The sequence below is a fragment of the Batrachochytrium dendrobatidis genome (assembly GCF_000203795.2).
Source record: "Batrachochytrium dendrobatidis JAM81 unplaced genomic scaffold BATDEscaffold_4, whole genome shotgun sequence".
Lineage (NCBI taxonomy): Eukaryota > Fungi > Chytridiomycota > Chytridiomycetes > Rhizophydiales > Batrachochytrium > Batrachochytrium dendrobatidis.
Genome location: NW_006281102.1, coordinates 189,574 through 208,945, shown reverse-complemented (window position 1 = coordinate 208,945; position 19,372 = coordinate 189,574). Strand labels below are relative to the sequence as shown.

The following is a 19,372-nucleotide window of genomic DNA, read 5'->3' as shown; positions in this document are numbered from 1 at the left end:
TGCTTTTGAAATGATTGCCATGGATGCATCACTGCACCTAGTAAATCTATATGTATATCTCAGCATTGTAGTTTCAATTTGCATTCAATCTAAAATATGGAGTTATTTACCCAATATCCAAATGCGTAACACTTGTATTGCGTGCCAAAAACAGACTTACAGCTGTTCCATTTTCTCCAATTCCGTTGTACTGTTCACATTGTTCATTATGATTTGCGTGTATTAAATGTACATATTAGAAAGAAATTACCTGAATGTTTAACCCGACCAATGAATTGCTTTCCTAAATCGTATGAACAATGTGGGAATATACACCAAATGTAATCTCGATAGTTTAGACTGATTTATATTGATGGTTTAATTGTAATATCATGTTGTGGTAGTATACATATCAACTCACCTTTGCACCACTAAACATTGCTGTAGTTCCTCTGCTGCGTAGCTCATTCCAGCTTACATTTAAATCACGAAGGGTTTCGTTCACTGCCAATGCAGATCCAAAAGCGATTCCACCCAAATCACCAATTTGATTGTGACTGATATCAAGCACTATATCATTTTACATGTGAGCTAAAATTAAACCACGCATTCAAGATTTGCACAAAATAAAATGATTGGATTTACCTTCTAATGTAGAGTTTCGTTTTAACCCTTCTGCCAACAGTGTAGCTTCTTTATCACCAAATTTATTTCCTAGTGTTTGACAAGTATTTTAAAATGGATCGGATATCTGCATGTTTTTAGTAGCCAACAAATCATACATGACATACCTCGTAAAATCACTGTTTTCAATGTAGTATTTTCAGCCATCATTCCTGCAATAGCTTTGCCGCTTGCTGAACCTAAATTAAAGTATATGAAAATCTATCCTTTAATTATTTTGGTTGTATCGATAGCATATTTACTTTACCCATTTGATTATCGCCAAGATTCAAAAAAGTCAATGTGCGATTTAATTTCAAGCTTTCCCCAATGTATGCACCACCGCCTTCAATAAAGTTATTGGTGAGATCTAGTCGAATCAGTGTCGTATCAGTCTGTAACACCAAACAATGGAATGCATTTGCATGAATCGTGATACAGGACCAATTAGCAATGCAACAGATTGAAAGGTTTGAATCAGTGGTAGGTTATAATTACCTGCAGCACTTGTGCTAATGCTTGAGCACCACGAGCTCCAAGTCCGTGATGCGGCATTGATATTTCTTGCTGGCCTGCTCGCTTGACAATACACGACACGGGAACAATGCCCAACATTTTACATGAATAAGTATATGAATCATGAACTTCTTTACGATGGATAATTTCTATATTTACAAAAAGGTTGCAATGATTATTTTATGGTGGATGAAGATTGCTATTGCGTGACCACACACTATCCCACCACTAAATATGTGCAATAGAGATTACCATCGATATCAAGGTCAGAATCACCCATCTCGCTGTCTTCTTCTTGAAGTAATCCAGTCTGATCGTCCCTCTGTTTGATGATATTTCCCTTTTCATCTCGCATGGGTTGGTCACCAAGACTGGCATCGTCTTCCCCGCCCATTTCAGTAATCGTACCTGAAATCATTTTTGCTTGCACGTTTGTGCCAGCTACTCCTTGAGTCACTTGTTGAACCAAACCTTTTTTTGTTTTGCGAGTTGCATTCACAAGTGCATTCAGTTTTCCATTCCCAGCTGCAGACGTACTTTTTTTAGCAGATGTAGGAGGTTTTTTGGTCGAGGCTACCACAGGGTTCGTATTAGCTGGTTTGGCAGGTTTAAGATTTTTTTTAGCTGTTGCAGTAGATGCAGATATAGTTGTAGACTGTGCTATTTGGTGTTCATCCAACACTCCGAGTGCAGAGTCGAGAGTCTTTTCAGAATCTTTAATTATATTTTTATCTATATCTTCATGTTGCATACCCTGCTCGCCTGTTGAAAGCCATTCAAACAATTTGATTTAAAAATGAAAACATAATATTTTGTTAATAATAGATTACTGATAAATGGACTGGTGAGTATTGAAGCCGCCAAGTGGGTTGGATTGCTAACCTGATGCGGTGGTTGTCATTGGCGCGTAGCTCATATTAGAAAGTTTAAAAATAGTTTCAAAACAGTTTATAAAACAGTTGAATTGTGTCCAAATCTATCACAACACAACAGTTTAATGCAAGGAATGGGTCAAATCCTATACTATCAGATCCATGTTGTTTGGGTTTAGAAGATATAGAAATCACGTGCATGTCGATTGGATTTCTTGAAATGCAAAATATAGAAAATACTTGCACATATTACATTGTAATCATTAATTGAACGGTTGGTATCGATACCTATCATTGCTTGTAAAACCGTCTGTTGATGCATTACTGGCTGTATAGACTGATTTTGATATACGATTTGTAATTTTGAACTGCTTGTTTTTTTGATTGCTGCAATCTAGTTTTATTCGGCATAATGATAGACGACAGCCAAGGCATATCTGCAACCGCATTAATGGGTCATTCAAGACCGGACAAAAGGTCGGTAACACAACTACGCACAATGGGATGTGTTGTTGGAATGCTATCCAGAGCTGATGGATCTGCAAGATTTACTCTAGGTATTCGAGTTGACTATTGTTCATGATTTGTTATTTAATTTATAAGCTAGATATCGAAAGCGGTGAATTGACAAATATGAGTTGTTTCTACTAGGAAAATCCAGTGTGCTTTGTTCTGTGTATGGCCCAACAGCATCCAGACCTCGAGATGAAAAGTTGGATCATGCACATATTCAAGTTGTGTTTAGTCCAGTGTCTGGCATATCTGGTAACAGCAACATGTGGTTGAATTCAATTTTTAATTGAATAGAATCTATTATGAAATGGTTGAGCTGTTTACATTATAATATTGATTATGCGATGATGGTTTAAATGATTAGGTACCCAGGAACGCACATACGAGCATTTCATAAGACAGGTGGTGGAAGCCATTGTATTATCTGCATTACATCCTCGAACAACCATCCAAATTACTCTACAGGTACTCTTTGACGATGGTTCGATTCTTTCTACTGCAATCAATGCAGCTGTCTTGGCATTAATAGACGCGGGCATTCCCTTGTCCAAAACATGCTCTGCTGTCACTTGCATGATTAGCAAAGAAGGTGTCTTGTTATTGGATCCAGTTCTTCTTGAGTGCTCGGTAAGTTTTTGCATATCTGAATGATTGCTGGTTTAGTTTTCCTCGTGTACGATCGATCTATGCGCATATCTTGAATCTAGGAATAGGTTGTGATGGATTCTGTTTCAATTTAATGGTTTTAAAACTTGGAGATGATATTGATCTGATTGTATATTTTACTTTTTTATGGAATGGGCAACATTTAGGAAGCACAATCAATGCATATTTTGGTTCCTGATGCGACATTTTCAGAAGTATTGGCAGTGCATTCTACAGGATTGTTTGAGACTGACGAGGCAAGTGTAGTTGGTGACAGTCTGATTGTACTGCATATTTGACTGAATCTAATCGTTTTTGGTATTTTGGCAACCCATTGACTGTTTTGGTTGCGGTGGTGTCGATTCTTGTACTTTGAAATAGTTTGATGCATGTTTTGAACTCTCCGCATTGGCAGCATCGTCCATTCATGACTTTATGCGTGCGGCGATGGAGCGAAAGGTTCAGAAAGAACAAGGTGTAGACGCTTAACAAACCAACGGTGACGTGATATAGTTTAATATGTTCAGCTAGCTACTGGCGGTAGTTGCGTGTGCATGGTTTAAATAAAAGATTGCCAATAACCAAGGCTTTACAGTAAACATTCTGTATGTCATACATACACGGTGCATATGAATATCGTAGCAGTTTCATTTTTAATCAATTTTAAGAAGCATGTTGGTGTTGCCAGACCTGGAGGAAGGCAGATAGGTGACATTTTTTGAACTAGAGAGGGTAGCAGCAATTTCCTTGGAAGCCTCGATACGTCGCAGTTCCAAATGAGCCTGACCACTTTTTTTGTAAGCTTCAGACACCAATTTAGCAGCATGCGATTCACCTTCTGCACGAATGATGCCAGCCATTTTCTCTTGTTCTGCCTTTTCAACCACAAATCGTGCACGCTCTGCCTCCTGTTGAGCTATTCAACATCAAGTCGTGTTAGTAGATATTTATGCATGCAATTTAATTTGGTCCTCCTGCTGGCTTGCAAATCTAAATGCATTTTTATTTTCAACATAGCAATCAACAATCTACTTACCAATCACCTTTTGCTCAACCGCATCAGTAAAGTCTTTTCCAAAAGTCAAATGTGTCTACGAATTTAGCATGCAGACAAAGTATTGACACGAATACATGAAAAGGCTGTCATTAAGTAGCACCGACACATGTTTTTTAAAAGTAGGAGTACTAGGAGTTACTTACAATTGAAACATCCTCAAGAATGATGTTGAACTCGTTGGCACGCTTGCACAATTCGTCACGAATTCGGCCAGACACCTAAACCATTGCACAATTAATACGAATCCATTGAAAAAGTATAGATATATAGTCGAGTAAAAGTAAAGCCATGTTGAGCCAATACAACTTTTTCTTGGCAGTACTAGAGGGCAAATGATCCAAGATTCATAAACAAAACATGCAATCGGTTACTGTACAATTTCTCGCTGGGTAATCAGCTCGCCAGCATCAAACTGGGCAACAATTGCCTTGAGAACTTCGTTTCCAATAGAAGGTAAAACTCTTTCGTCATAATCCATTCCCAAGTTTTGATATATGATATTCAAACGAGAGTATTCAGGACGATGTAAAACTCGAAGTGACAGAGAAATAGTTTGCATGTCTTTTGATCCGGTGGTGGTGGAGATGGTTCGTGGTTTTGTGCGAACTTCAAACATGATTGCTCGCTGCAGCCATGGAATAAGGAAATGAGTACCTTCACCAATGGGAGTTGGCATAACACCTCGTACACGATCAAAAATAACAGCTCTATGGCCGCCTTCAACTAATAATGGGGTTAATATGCAGATCTAAACAAGGAATCAAGCTGTATTTTAATGATAAAAAGACATGGTACGAATACAAGGCAGTAGATCAAACGCAGTGGAGTTGGCTTGAATTAGTGCATGAGCCATGGCTCAAAAAACCAAAATGATCGAAAGAAGGTTTGAAGAATAAAGCAGAAAATGAGAAAAACAGCAAGCAGCAATACCATTGTACATGCTAGCTTGAGCACCAGATGCCAAGATGCCGAGAGGAAGAGCCCAGCGGGCCAATGCTTCCAGAGAACGAGACATGATTGTTGCAAGAGTAAGTTTCCAGCCAACAGTATTTATACTCTTTTCTTATCACGTGACTATAGCAGTTGACGAGCAGATTTGCAAGTTGATTCTTGACTAGCAAATGAGCGAGATCCACTTGGACGCAAAGGCCTTTCATAGAAGAGCCCGTCTCTTGCTAAACAGTTTCAGTGTAAGCTTGGACATGCCATTGATCTGCACTGTCTTGTGGTTCAGCGTCTTGTATGATTTTAACATTTGAGTTGTTTTCACATCTAGACTGCTAGTGCTGATTATGCTGGTGCCGATGCTCTGTGCTTTATGGTCGGATCTGGAGACGATTCTCCCATTTATTCCAAGTCGATTTCCTTGCAGGTTGGCAATTTACACAATTTATACAATTCATTCCATTGGTGTTTAATCTTTGCTTGACCATCTTTCCATTTGCACATGTTGATTTTTATTGTTTTCGATTTGTATGGTTCTGGCTCATTGTTGACTTGATCTTTGGTTTCTATTCAATTCTGTTTTTAGACTTGGTTATTCGGATACGAATTTCCTGATACAATTACTGTGATAGTCGACGAAAAATTTTATTTCTTGACAACCGTCAAGAAAGGTTGGTCTGCACTGTTATTTCTGTGAATAGATTGTCAATCTTGTTGGGTTTCATTTTAAATCAGCTTTAATGGTTATAAATCAACAGATCTGATCAGATCTGTGATTTGGATTTATTTTGACAGCATTGTGCTGCCATCATTTTTACTGATTCCTAGTCTATTATCTTTGTAAATATTGTCTTGTTTGCTTAAACTTTTGCGTTTTTCACTATAGGTGTTTATCTCGACGAGCTTCATCAAGAAAAAGGTGTACCATTTGAAGTACTTAAGCGCACAAAAGACGAATCTCACAATGCATCCTTTTTCAACACTCTATTGACAGAAATTGCTGCTTCAAAAAATGGAGTAAGAGTCTGACATGCTGTTTTATTTGAAATTAAATGGTGCATATAGATTAGTGTTGAATCTAATCTTGTTTTATTTAGAGCAAACTTGGTGTCATTACAAAAGACGAGTTTTCTGGAAAGAATATTGATGCATGGAAAAAAGCTCTTGCTGAATTTAAAACTCCTTTCACTCAAGTAGATGTCAGTGCAGCCATCGCTATGCTTCTCTCAGTCAAAGATGAAGACGAACTGGTAAGAGGTTCGAGTCTTGGATTCATTTGTATGCGCTTCAAGCGTAGTATTTGTAAAGACTCAAAAATGTCAATCCATAATTTTGCCAGTCTTTTGGATGCTTATATTACATTGAATTTTATTAGAAAACCATTCGTCTCGCGGCCAGAATCTCATCTGCGACCATGAAAAACTTTTTTATTCCTCAAATGTCTGCGATAATCGATGAAGGAAAGAATGTTTCTCATGAAAAACTTATGGGAATTACAGAAGATACGCTACTGGATGAAACTAGAAGCAAAAAGCTTCGACTTCCGCCAGATGTAAGCTCGCGGTATTGCACCAAATACTTTTATACACGAAACAAATAGATGCTTACTTTGTTGGATCTGCGTTATTTATTCAGGTGATTCACTCTTTTATCGACTGGTGCTATCCCCCCATAATTCAAAGTGGAGGAGTGTACGATCTTCGACCCAGTGCAGCTTCAAACAAAGATCCATTACACGAAGGTGTTATTATTTGTTCAATTGGAGTTCGATACAAAACATATTGCTCAAATGTCGGACGTACATTTTTGATGAATCCCACTCAGGTAGATTTGACTAGATTGCTTTTAAACCACATACTCTTGCGTTGAATTAATATATGTATGCATTATTATAGGATCAAGAAAGTAACTACAAGATTCTGTGTGACCTACAGTCATATCTGCTATCCATTATGAAGGACGGAATTTTGTCTAATGAGGTGTACATCAAAGCATTGGACTATATTCAAGAAAAACGTCCAGATTTAAAGGCACACTTTACAAAGAATTGCGGGTTTGTTGTATGTAACCCTGACTATTTGGACATCTTGGCTATATTTTGTCTATACAACCAAAATGTTGGGTTTACTCATATTTTACTTTTTACAAACTGCAGATTGGAATTGAATTTCGTGAATCTCAATTGCTTCTTGCACAAAAAACATCTCGGCCTTTAAAGGCTGGCATGACCTTTAATCTTTCCATTGGGTTCCAAGGACTCGTCAACCCAAAAAGCAAAGATTCCAAGGGAAAATTATACTCACTTTATCTTGCAGATACTGTCCAAATTACCAATGGCACTGCATTGGTATTGTCTGAAATAGAAAAGGATCTTGGATCCATTTCGTACGCGTTTGGGGTAAGCTGGATTTTAAATGATCATCATATGTCACGAATACAAATCAATTCCAGTAACATATCACTAAATGGTATCAATCGACTCGTTGGGGTTTGTAATTAGGATGACGAAGAGGATGATGAGGTCAAAATTGTGGAAAATTTACCAAAAACTCGCGGAGGAGCTGTTATTGAATCAAAGTTGCGTCACGAATCTGTACGTAATGTATTTGAAACATTTACATTTTAAATTGATGTTTGTAAAGTGAATAGAGTTTTGTTTACAAACAATATTTGACTCGTGTATTTTATATTTTTATAGGATCGTGCCACTGCCGAGCAAAGACGCAGGCTTCATCAAAAGCAACTCGCACAGTCGCGTCAAGAGGAAGGACTGTCTAGATACAGCGAGAACAAGGATGATAAACTCAAGGTTCAGCAGGCAGTGTTTCGTAAATTTGAAAGCTATCGCAAGGATTCCCAGCTTCCTCGCAATATCAACGAGCTAAAAATTCTAGTTGATCGTCGGTCTGAAACCATTATCCTACCTGTTTTTGGTCAGGCCGTTCCGTTTCATGTTTCTACTTTAAAAAATGTCAGCAAGAGCGATGAACAGGACTTTGTACTGCTCCGCTTCAATTTTATTACTCCAGGTCAATCGACAGGAAAAAAGGAAGGCCCTATGCCATTTGAAGATCCCAACGCTACCTTTGTGCGATCTTTGAGCTACCGTAGCAATGACATTGGCCGATTTACAGAGATTTACAGAGAAATCAATGAACTCAAAAAAGAAATGCAAAAGCGCGACGCTGAGCGACTGGAAATGGCCGACTTGGTTGAGCAGGCAAGTCTTATGGAAGTCAAAGGTAAGCCCGGTATCAATTTCAGATACTGCTTTTTGTAAATAAGTGGCTCAACAAAAGAGATCCCAACTGTCCATACCAGCTATTTATCCAAAATAAATAATTTGGAAATGCTCACATGTTTTTAATTTTGATCCAGGTCGTCGTCCCACTCGATTGCCTGACGTGTTTGTTCGACCGGGTCTCGAGGGAAAACGATTTCCTGGTGACCTAGAAATCCATTTGAATGGCTTGAGATATCAATCTCAATTGAAAAGCGATCAGAAAATCGACATTTTGTTTTCCAATGTTAAGCATCTTTTTTTCCAGCCGTGTGATGGCGAATTGATTGTTTTGCTTCATGTCCACTTGAAAACCCCAATCATGCTGGGCAAAAAGAAAACAAAAGATATTCAATTCTACCGTGAAGTTTCTGATGCTAGCTTTGACGAAACTGGAAACAGACGCCGGCGTGTAAATTATGGCGACGAAGACGAACTTGCGCAAGAGCAGGAAGAACGCCGTAAACGTTTACAACTTAACCGAGAGTTTCAACAGTTTTCAGAGCGGATCGGTGAAATGGTGAATATTCAATCAACTTGTAACTACCATTTTGCAGAAGCTGATGATTTTTCATATTGTATACATTTGTGGTCTAGAGCAAAAAAAAGGTATTGGTTGATGTCCCGCTTCGAGACGTGGCCTTTTCAGGTGTTCCTTTCCGTCAACTCGTCACATTGCAGCCCACTACAGACTGTCTGGTTCATCTATCCGATACGCCATTCCTTGTAATTCCTGTAAAAGACATTGAGATAGCGCATCTTGAGCGTGTTCAGGTAAATCAATTTGACATGACACCATACTTTAACTTTTTCCAGATAATCTTTATTGGTATGATTGTATAGACTTTTTAACTTGAATACTGTGATACTTGCATTTAGTTTGGCCTCAAAAACTTTGATTTGGTATTTGTGTATAAAGATTTTCACAAAGCTGTATCTCATATCAATACCATCCCTACAAGCCAAATTGAAACAGTTCGGGAATGGTTAGAGTAAGTAACCAGTTGCTTGGTCTGTTGTAAATTTATTCTGACGTGCATTTCAATTTTTAACAACACATACGTGTACTAGCTCGTCAGATATTCCATTTAGCGAAGGTCCTGTTAATTTGAGTTGGCCACAAATCATGAAAACCATCAATGACGATCCTCGAGCCTTTTTTGAAGAGGCTGGTGGCTGGTCGTTTTTACAGACAGACGGCAGTGTACGTTACTGAATCGTGTAATTTATTCTTATAAAAGAATAGCATATTTAATGCAATATTGTTTGATTCGATTGTTCTATTTTGACTCATTTTGTACCTTGCATCTATACAGGAGAATGGAAGTAGTGAAGAGGATTCGATATCCGAGTTTGAAATGTCTGGATCTTCTTCGGCTGGTAGCGAGTCTGATTCTGATGATAGTGAAAATGATGGCTCAAACGTTTCAGGATCCGATTTTTCAGAATCAGGATCGGGCGAGGACGAGTCTGGTGAAGATTGGGACGAGTTGGAGCGCAAAGCGGCCCAGGTAACACATTTTATTTCCAAACCTTTCAACAGCACTTGAAGCCAAAATAATCTAAACTGCTATTTATACCCAACACTTGATTTAAACGCTTACCTCTATAGCATGATCGCAAAAGGCATGACCGGGAGGAAGGTCGAGCTGATCGTGACGATGATGACCGACGCTCTACTAAAAAAGGTCGTCGCTAGTTTAACCTTGTTCCATGTCCGTATGAGAAATTTGAAACAACCCATTTTGCTACATCCATTGTTGTAGACTACTTGATGTATGCAAACACTGAGTAAAACGTCACTATTGCAATGTATGTCAGATTGGATTGATCCTACATACTACATTGTGATGCAATAAATATGCGAATCTATTTCTGTCGATTCTCGTGTATCTCTATAATTCTGTAACATATGTAACAACACCAACATGTTTCAGACTATTGGGTATTAAGCGCATTCGCTTGAAAGATGATCATGCTAAACCAATTTGTAGATTTAAACCCATTTTGGTATGGTTGTAATATCCTATCAAGTGATCGATATGGTATTGTTTATAGTCGAGTCTTGTTATAAAATGTATCTAGCAAGAATTTTAAAACACGATTGAATGCTTGTAAATCACTCATTGCTGCGTAAGGTTCAGATTGATAGGGTAAGCCATTGAATGATAAACAAACTGGGAATGAATAGTCCGAGTATCAGAGGTTTATTTTAAAAACAGGTAAATGGATATATGTATACCAAGGATAATCACCATTCATTTCAAGATAAACACTACCAAACAATATTCTATTTAGCATGCATTTGAGTCCAGTCTTTGGCTAAATGGGTTCATTTTAAAAGACGGTTAGTTTCAAAAACCAAGACATTGCAAATAAAACTGTAGTGCGCGTTAAAGTCAGCAGCAATGCAATAAATTATATACCTGTTTGAATAGCAGCCATTTCATTTTCCTTCCAGTGATGAGCTACGTCATTCGCTAATGGATCGTCTGTAAAACACGAGTGCAGTCAAAGATGATAACCCATTAGTATTAGTGTCAACAATACCCAATGCTACTGAATTGTAGTGTATTCAGAGCAAGTTATATACCGGGATTAGGAGACGAAAGCAATGCCTGTATTGAGAGAAGAACTGTACGGATTTGAAGAGCAGGTGACCACTTATCTATAGATTTATACGTCTAGCACCATTAGCCTACCAACATAAATAGCATATATCACCATTGAATATTAAAGTTTGAAATGACTAGCCTTTTAAAATATCAAGACAAATTCTACCGAGCTTATCAATATTAGGATGGTAGATCTTGGTCAAGAACCGCACCTTGGGGGGAGCCATTGGATAGTCGTCTGGAAGAAATAGTTCCAACTTGAATGATCCACCTAGTAATAAAGCAGCAGATCGTGTTTGATTGTTGGGTACATTCAAGTAAAAGGTGTTAATGCATAAATCACGATTTCAGGATCAAGAAATCTAGTTTAATAATGAGCGATTCATCAACTGGAATTTCCACAATGCCAATATCCTTTTTTACTTTTCAACTCCATCTTGTAAATTATATCAAGGCAGTGAATTCTCAAAAAGGTAAGCATATTGACTGAATTGGCAATCATTCTGTAAACTAGATAACGCAATGGTGAATACATTTTCAAGTCACAAAAGTTGTGCCCTTGCCAAAGAACAAACACTCGGTCACAAAGCTTCACGCTCCCATCTGAATATATCCAACATGGCATGAATAGCAAGTCTTTAAACAGACACACAAATACCTTCGAAAGGAGACTGAGATGGTCCAGCAATGACTACATCAAAATACCGCAGATTGTCCTCATGAGGATGCGCCTCAATCCCAGGGGCAGGCTCAGCAATCAAGCGTTCAGTTTCCTACAATAGAAAAATCGATAATCATATGCAAAGCACATTTGAATTGATGTTGAACAGACCAGCATAAAATACATATTGGCAATAGAAGCAGACGTAGTGTTAGTTGTATAAATGCAGGCTAGATTTAACAGCATAATATGTCATACAATTCAGAAACTCAAAGCAAATGGTCTCTGACCTTGATAATTCGTTTTGGAAGGAACATATTAACAACTTGGTATAGTGATAATCGTTGTACAAGAACCAGTTTGACTGCAATTAACTCGAATGTTTGACTGCGTATCTAGTCACGTGGAAACCATTCATATTTTACACTCGAGTCTAACAATCGCATCCACAAAACGCTGCGTTTGCCTTGAAATCTCGACTAAAGTTTGCTGCGTTTTTCTACTGCAAATCGACGTGCTTTAATCAACACAAAATTCATTTACAATCAAATCAGAATTTTAAACAAATGATTTCCACTTTTGGCAGTCGTAATCCTGCAATCATCAAGAGGTACACAAGACACTCGACTAAAAACTCAACAATTATTAGTGGTCGTTATTTATTCATCAATAGTATCTTTCAGACAGTCACGATAGTTGTATCAATCGTAGTAAGCATCCATTCTCGATCAATCACTCGGCAAACAATCATCTTTATATTGGCTTGATCTGTATCAATCATAAATAAAGTCAGCTGTCATGAACTAAAAGTGTAGTGAGACTTGATACAAACCTTGAAGTGTAAAGAAATCAACGAAAATACTAGACATTTGATGTCTTGAATGAGATAATAAAATACACGGAGACCTTCTGGATCATCGCTCTTTTGAACGTCCACCAATGAGCCAATTTTGGCAGTCTAACAAAAGTATAATCGTCTGTTAATACTATCCAGCACTCATGACAAGATCTAATCACATCAATACAGTCTCACAAAACTGCCATTCATGGGATCATAAAGTAAATTGATGTCTAATATGCACTTACTGTAAATGAAATATGTTCATCTCCAATGACAATTTCAAGCTCTTGACGTCCTGCACGGTCCGGCTCTGGCCATTTTTGATCATCTTCTCTATTCACAAAAACAAATATATTTTTGCAGTTGATTTTAGAACCATGATGAATCTTATTTGAAAAAACAGCAATCCGGAGTTGTATTTGCGCCGGTACACCTGATATTGAAATAAATCTTACTTTGTGATCTCGCTATCCTTAATGATCCTTCTAAGCTCACTCATAACTGATGCGCTAGTAAACACTGAATTTGAGATTACACATTCATGGTGTATAGTTGGCAATGTGGTCAGTTCGAACCTTGCAAAATAGCCAATATGGCACTAAACCAATATTAAAAAGTAGAATTAGTTTACCTTCTTTTCGGATCATAGTATCATTCTTGTAGTTGGAGTTGTTGGCATATCTCATTTTTCCATCTGGTCGAAACTCAAACTCGAGGAATTCATGTCCAAATTTTCCCATATGACCCACACTGGCAGAGCAAAGTTGTCCATGCAAGCAAGTGTTGACAGAGTTGTAGATAAAAGCCGTCATATAAGGAAAATATACATATTAGTATTCGATTTATGGTCTATGTTTAATACATTTCATATCCGTCATAGGTCATTCATCCTGGAGTCCGCCGACTAAAACTGGACTGGCAGTTGAGCATTTAGATCTTCAAATAAAGCACCAACAGAACAGGCTCATAAACATCAAGAGCACGTTAACAGCTCTTTAATGCTATATCAATAAATCAAATGGTCTTACTAGTAGCGCACGTAAAAATCACTATCTTCTCCTGCTGTCATGGTTATGATTCTGTTGAACCAAGAATTTTCAAGCAAGGAAAATCAATTGAATTTACAGCCGTATTCAAACTGAAACATTTGTATTGATCTTGCAGTGACTTGATAATGTTTGAATATTTCTTGTACTTTTCTAATACAAATTGACTGATAGTCTTTAATAAATACGTTTATTATAATACAATCAATCTATGGGTTTGATCCTCTTTGGTAGTCATGTATAATCATCAAGATACTCTTGGTGTCCCATTTACGTGAATACAACAGGAAAAGCTGTATTGAATATGTATCTCTTATTTCATCTTGATTTTGAATGATTGTAACTGTTAGGATCGTGTAGTCTTGATTAAAACTCATCAACAACAATATTAAATACAAAATAAGCGGTTTAAATAGAATTCTATTATGTATTGATTGCCAAGATAAACCCGGATTGAATCTTCAAATGACATTGTTCATTGCATTGTTTCAATCACGTGGATTACGTTTCACTTTTTGATTGTCGTGTATTCAAAATCTATCAACCAACACTTGACAATGAACTCCAGACTCTCGCCAACTTGGGAATAACCGACACATCATATGTGGTTAACAGATACACAGAGTAAGACCTGGTTTAGCGAATTCGTATGAACACTACAGTATTTTGAGCGAGTTTTGGCATTTTGAAATAGCACTACTATTTAGTTTACACTGAATATATTTTGTGTATCAAGAAACCCAATACATTCAAGCCATTCATAACAGCTATATTAAACTAACGACGTTATTCATGTATTCATTGAATTAAATTTGGAAATTACTAGAGATTGGTGTTGGATTAACCTCCTTTGGGGTTTTCTTTATGCTTCTTGGGATTCTACTCTTTTTTGATGGAGGTTTGGTGGCGATTGGCAACGTACGTGAATTAAAGTATCCATACACTTGTTCAACTGAGATGTTATAGATTCAACATGCAACGTTTATTGTTTAAATCACTGCAACCATTTCAAAGAAATATTTGATGCATCAAATTCAGCTCTAGCTGCTGGGTTTCCACTTGTTCAAGGCTCGTTTGATCTCGTAGTAACATTGATTGTAGATCTTATTTTTAGGAGGGTTAGCTCTTGTCATAGGATTCACAAAAACTATAGCATTTTTTTCTAGAAGTGAAAAGATTCGAGGCACTGTGTGTTTTTTCCTGGGCATAGTCTTGGTATTCATAAAATGGCCATTTGTTGGAGTATGCATAGAACTGTTTGGGTTTATCAACCTATTTGGGCAAGTATTTTTAAAATTATAACATGCACGGCATCGAGTTTCATTAGTTTCTGTTTATATTAACATTTATCTTATTTTCGACTCATAACAATGCCCACCGGAAAACAGTGATTTCCTACCTGTAGTTATTTCTTTTTTACGTAAACTACCATTAGTTGGTTCGCTTTTAAATCTTCCTGGAATCTCCTTTTTGGTTGATAAAATCTGTGGCAAGAAACTTCCAGTATAACCTTAAAATAATTGAATTGGGCTTCTTTACGTTTTCGAGTCGATTGCTGATTGTGTTTTTGAATTTTTTGGGTTTGCTGTTAGTCCTAGTTTTATTTGCTTTCAAGAATTTTCTACTCGGCATTATCTGCTGATCTGATCAGCAATGGTACTATGTTAATGTATTGCTTGTTTATTTTTGCGTCTGCCAGCAACTCTTGTATAAACCCTCGGCCTGTATATCATAGATCTATAAAATTGGGCCTATCCATTTTTTCCAAAAGCAATACCAGTTTATAGACAAACAGATAACACTACTGTAAACTATATTGACACCATCAGTTTTCAATTAAAAGTCAAACTTTAATACACGCCGAGTATACATGAATTACCAACACCGTGTTGGTTTAAAATCATGTTGAGCAGTGGTGTTTTTATTTTAATGCATTAGATTACAGACAAGTTTTAATTCAAACCTCATACCAGGTCATGATTTTTATTGATAGTTTTGGAATTTAAAACCCATTTTTTTAAAATTTCGTTCAATCTCGAACCAATGTGGTAGATCAATCTTCATCAGACTCGTCTGTATCAACAATTCTTGTCAACCTTCGAGTCCTTTGAGATATAGTATAGTCTATTTGTAATGGCTCATCTTGATCATACATGGACGTGTCTTGTACACTGGCCTTGTCATCGTCGCTTTGGGAAGATTCTACATCGCTATCAAAACAATCCTGCACGCTGCCCATATCGTCATCGTCGACTACAAACCCTTCTCCATCATCATAGCTGGAAACCTCCGAGTCGCTAGAATGAGATACGGAGAGCTGATCAGATGAAAAGTTCAAACCTCTGGAATTCACATGTATTGGGTCTGAGCTGTCACTGTCACTACCACGAGCATTCATACGATTTCTATCAATAGAATTCACGCCTTCATTGTAGCTGTCTTGATCCTGACTAAGCTCATCGTTTGAAAGATAATAGGCTATTCCGCATCTCACGCATGTACCATCAACAACCTCCCAGGTGCAGACACTACAGCGTGGAACTAGATCGTCAAAATCCATCACTGTTGACGGAGCACAAAGACTTTCCCATGGAGTGTCTACAAGTTTGCTCGATTTCCTCAAAGATTCAATGCGCTCTTTCTGTATCTCGCGCTCTGATAATGGAAGGCGATCAATAACGACATCCACCAATTCCTGAACAATACTATTTGGATGAGGCTTTAAATTCAATAACGTTCGACACGCTGGACATTTGATTTTACTCGTTTCTGGTTGCTGCTTACACCACTTTTGCAAACAGTGGAAGCAGTACGAATGGCCTAGTGATTACAAATAAAAGATTAAGCATTGCTCTTGGTTTAAAATAATATTGGCAAAATAGATTTGAAACTATTCAAATTTAATAGAGTACAACATACCGCATTGTAGCGTGTATGGAGCCGAGTAGAGTTCAAGACAGATTGAGCAAGACACTGCCTGCCAGAGCGCTTCATCTATCGATACAAGCCAAATTGGTGAGTATCATGCATACTTTTACAACAATGCTTGACAAATCCTTACCATGATTAAACTGGTCTTTGGCTAAATTTTGAACACTGCTTGCTTCTTTTGATATATCCTTAGACTGTACTTGTTTATGAGCTTGAAAATACTAACGTGTCAAATTCAGCTGTATCTCCATTCCGAGTATGCAAGATACAGACAACTTACTTATTTCTCGAAGACGATCAATGTACATGTATATATAAGAATCATAATAGGGTCGCTTTAAATCAACCAAGTCCGAGAGAGTTTCTGTCGTTATAGTCTGATCAGCCAGATCGATCAAAAACGGATCAACTTGAACGGATGCATCTACAAGTTTACAGATATTTTCCGAGTTGCTTTCGGTGGCTAATGTAGTCTTATTTTCAAAGATAACTGTTGGTGGTAGTTTTGTATTCATTTCGGTATGCTTGGGGAGGGAAGATATATGAAATGTGTTGTGTCGCTTTTTAAACGATGTTTTAGAAAGCAAAAGGTTATTGACTGATTCAGTATTGAATTCTGATAAAGATGAATTTTCCAGTGCTTCCTGCGTTGTAGGATCAGTCTGGATAGCCAAATCTGTCGAAACACTTTCTTTTGGTTTGCTGGTGATGTCAAGTAAAGGAGTAGCTGATTTGATGGTTGTGTGTGACTGATATGATTGCGTATAGACAGATGGAGAAACAGTCCATGAATTGGAAGCTGTGGTAATCTTTCCTGCAGCATCCGCTCTGCTTAAAGTGTGTCTTGGCCATCTTTTTCTGCCCATATTCAACGTAAATTTCCAATAAACTAATTTGGAAAAACTTTTTATACTCAATTACAAATTACATCACGTGATATTGATCCACATTGCTCATTTGTTGGAACTCGAGCATGGCAGATTATCCATACAGTTGGATATTACCAATTTATCAAATAGTGACTTGTGTGCAAGTTTATTTGATGGATTTTGAATCAAAATCCAAGTCCGAGGCGTTTGCCTTGTTTACGAGTTTGCTGAATATCTTTGCTTTTTTCAAACTGTTTAAGAAGACTTTCTTGAGTAGATTCAGTGTCGTGCGATAAATCACTCGTAGGTACATTGGTCGTGGAAACGCCAGTCTTTTTGGCTCCAAGAAGTCGCATGAATTTCTAAACATTGCAAACATTACATAAAAATCAGATCTATGGCTATTGGTTAGGAACCAGATTTAAGCAATTTAGCCAACCTCTTTCCGAGCCGCATCACCACACAAAGTAGCATTTTCCCACTTGTTTGTAGAAGTAATAGGTGCTAAGCAAGTTGTTGGCAATGATGCTGTACTTTTTTTTGCTGAAGTGGTATCATTTTTAGCCAGAGTTGTCTAACAATTAAATTAGTGAGTATAAGCCTTGTACAAAAGCACTACAATCTATTAAAACTATCAAAAAATACACACTTTACTGAGTTTACTAGCCCCAGTAGAACTGGTCTTGCTTTCCTTGGTTTTTTTTGATACAGATGACTTTTTAGAATTTTCCTTGTTTGAAGTAGCTATTGTGGATCCCTTTATAAAATTAAACTCATTAGTAGATGCGTTTTGATGTTTGCACTCTAGTGAAGATTCACTGACAAGTGTTGAATCTGATAAAGTCATCAAAGGGTATTTTACAGTATCCACCTTAGTCTTGGCATCAGTGTCGACGGGGCTTTCAGATGTATGAGCGTTTTCAAGCAGATTTTTGCAAGGCTGATCGGAAACTGGACTCGCGTCAGTAATCTTGCGTTTCTTTTGTGTCTTGGATTTAGGTTTATTGGTTGCATCAACCTGTGGCTTGACTACATCGGTTTGATCTTGAACCAATACATTGTCAGATTTTTCAGGCTCAGTTGCATCGTTTTTGCGTTTCTTTTGTGTCTTGGATTTAGGTTTATTGGTTGCATCGACCTGTGGCTTGATTGCATCGGTTTGATCTTGAACCAATACATTGTCAGATTTTTCAGGCTCAGTTGCATCGTTTTTGCGTTTCTTTTGTGTCTTGGATTTGGGTTTATCGGTTGCAATTACAGGCTCTATAGTATTAGTTTTTGGTTCCTTGAATAGATTCACATCAGGTTTGGTATCAAAAGTTATTGAATAAAAGCACTTGTTAATAAACTCGTTGATTTGTCAGTAAATTTTAGCATGCTTGCTATACACATGATATTAAGTGCTATTCACGTAAAATGTAGCACTAAACAAGTACCAAAATGGATAAACAGCCAATCTTTTGGAATGATGGATGCTACTTTGTAGAGTTTTATCGATAACATCAAAACAGTCAACCCCAATATCAGGATTGTTGTGAATCGGATGATCGTACAATTATGGTTATCCAAATGGGACAATTCCAGTTTAGAAATATAAGAGGCTCAAAACAGTACAAAAACAAAGTGAGCCATTTACTTTGAGCGGCAGAACAGGTGCGTTGGATGATTTAGACACATTGATTGTGTCATGAGTTGAATCATTATTGGAAGCAGAGGATTTGGCTTTAGCAGAAAGAGCTTTGTTTTTTGCAGACATACGACTCATTTGCTTGGAAGTTGGCAATAAATAGCGATTGGCGTCGAGATGAAAAGAGTTGGCTATAACCACGTGATTTTCATTGACTAACTGACTGGTTGAATTCGATTCAAAAGTATTTTGGCTGTTGATATACAGGATTTACCAATGGAGTGTGATATCTTGAGCATATGAGATGAGTCC

General features: G+C 37.4%; 9 protein-coding genes across 9 annotated transcripts; 3 read left to right on the top strand and 6 right to left on the bottom strand.

The window, feature by feature from the left end:
• Positions 1-106: 106 nt before the first annotated feature.
• On the bottom strand, positions 107-2,074 carry BATDEDRAFT_23825 (uncharacterized protein; the record flags this gene model as incomplete). Its single annotated transcript, XM_006677786.1, has 9 exons — positions 107-190; positions 251-283; positions 401-549; positions 625-693; positions 771-842; positions 911-1,037; positions 1,141-1,307; positions 1,411-1,920; positions 2,041-2,074. 9 exons carry the CDS (start codon positions 2,072-2,074, stop codon positions 107-109), a joined length of 1,245 nt encoding a protein of 414 aa, XP_006677849.1.
• Positions 2,075-2,442: 368 nt separating this feature from the next.
• On the top strand, positions 2,443-3,487 carry BATDEDRAFT_23824 (exosome non-catalytic core subunit RRP46; the record flags this gene model as incomplete). Its single annotated transcript, XM_006677785.1, has 4 exons — positions 2,443-2,587; positions 2,682-2,795; positions 2,908-3,170; positions 3,356-3,487. 4 exons carry the CDS (start codon positions 2,443-2,445, stop codon positions 3,485-3,487), a joined length of 654 nt encoding a protein of 217 aa, XP_006677848.1.
• Positions 3,488-3,813: 326 nt separating this feature from the next.
• On the bottom strand, positions 3,814-5,260 carry BATDEDRAFT_87357 (prohibitin subunit PHB1; the record flags this gene model as incomplete). The annotated part of the gene is made up of 5 exons (XM_006678028.1): positions 3,814-4,104; positions 4,225-4,279; positions 4,389-4,463; positions 4,622-4,968; positions 5,176-5,260. The coding sequence occupies 5 exons, from the start codon at positions 5,258-5,260 to the stop codon at positions 3,842-3,844; spliced, it is 825 nt and encodes a 274-aa protein (XP_006678091.1). The 3' UTR covers positions 3,814-3,841.
• A 106-nt stretch (positions 5,261-5,366) lies between these two features.
• BATDEDRAFT_19138 (chromatin-remodeling protein SPT16) lies at positions 5,367-10,351 on the top strand (the record flags this gene model as incomplete). Its single annotated transcript, XM_006677732.1, has 17 exons — positions 5,367-5,435; positions 5,522-5,617; positions 5,777-5,861; positions 6,077-6,207; positions 6,288-6,440; positions 6,566-6,742; positions 6,826-7,014; positions 7,086-7,250; positions 7,346-7,588; positions 7,691-7,783; positions 7,889-8,432; positions 8,569-8,990; positions 9,068-9,244; positions 9,350-9,462; positions 9,542-9,674; positions 9,787-9,981; positions 10,083-10,351. The coding sequence occupies 17 exons, from the start codon at positions 5,367-5,369 to the stop codon at positions 10,167-10,169; spliced, it is 3,072 nt and encodes a 1,023-aa protein (XP_006677795.1). The 3' UTR covers positions 10,170-10,351.
• Positions 10,352-10,760: 409 nt separating this feature from the next.
• Positions 10,761-12,063, bottom strand: BATDEDRAFT_29762 (uncharacterized protein; the record flags this gene model as incomplete). Its single annotated transcript, XM_006677898.1, has 6 exons — positions 10,761-10,792; positions 10,897-10,962; positions 11,064-11,138; positions 11,243-11,356; positions 11,744-11,858; positions 12,037-12,063. 6 exons carry the CDS (start codon positions 12,061-12,063, stop codon positions 10,761-10,763), a joined length of 429 nt encoding a protein of 142 aa, XP_006677961.1.
• A 436-nt stretch (positions 12,064-12,499) lies between these two features.
• BATDEDRAFT_29761 (uncharacterized protein) lies at positions 12,500-13,656 on the bottom strand (the record flags this gene model as incomplete). The annotated part of the gene is made up of 6 exons (XM_006677897.1): positions 12,500-12,514; positions 12,579-12,704; positions 12,833-12,920; positions 13,043-13,106; positions 13,219-13,337; positions 13,616-13,656. 6 exons carry the CDS (start codon positions 13,654-13,656, stop codon positions 12,500-12,502), a joined length of 453 nt encoding a protein of 150 aa, XP_006677960.1.
• Positions 13,657-14,225: 569 nt separating this feature from the next.
• On the top strand, positions 14,226-15,180 carry BATDEDRAFT_87354 (uncharacterized protein). The gene is made up of 4 exons (XM_006678133.1): positions 14,226-14,257; positions 14,460-14,551; positions 14,735-14,913; positions 15,022-15,180. The coding sequence occupies exons 1-4, from the start codon at positions 14,236-14,238 to the stop codon at positions 15,140-15,142; spliced, it is 414 nt and encodes a 137-aa protein (XP_006678196.1). The 5' UTR covers positions 14,226-14,235; the 3' UTR covers positions 15,143-15,180.
• Positions 15,181-15,686: 506 nt separating this feature from the next.
• Positions 15,687-17,430, bottom strand: BATDEDRAFT_23820 (uncharacterized protein; the record flags this gene model as incomplete). Its single annotated transcript, XM_006677784.1, has 3 exons — positions 15,687-16,453; positions 16,553-16,627; positions 16,845-17,430. 3 exons carry the CDS (start codon positions 17,428-17,430, stop codon positions 15,687-15,689), a joined length of 1,428 nt encoding a protein of 475 aa, XP_006677847.1.
• Positions 17,431-17,618: 188 nt separating this feature from the next.
• On the bottom strand, positions 17,619-19,198 carry BATDEDRAFT_87804 (uncharacterized protein; the record flags this gene model as incomplete). Its single annotated transcript, XM_006678027.1, has 5 exons — positions 17,619-17,795; positions 17,873-18,007; positions 18,083-18,190; positions 18,305-18,718; positions 19,070-19,198. 5 exons carry the CDS (start codon positions 19,196-19,198, stop codon positions 17,619-17,621), a joined length of 963 nt encoding a protein of 320 aa, XP_006678090.1.
• Between the last annotated feature and the right edge of the window lie 174 nt (positions 19,199-19,372).

Coding starts and splice junctions, on each gene's coding strand:
- BATDEDRAFT_87354 (XM_006678133.1), top strand. CDS start 14,236: ATGTGGTTAACAGATACACAGA. Junction 14,552..14,734: donor GTTTGGTGGCGATTGGCAAC/GTACGTGAATTA, acceptor CATTGATTGTAG/ATCTTATTTTTAGGAGGGTT. Junction 14,914..15,021: donor GGGTTTATCAACCTATTTGG/GCAAGTATTTTT, acceptor ACCGGAAAACAG/TGATTTCCTACCTGTAGTTA.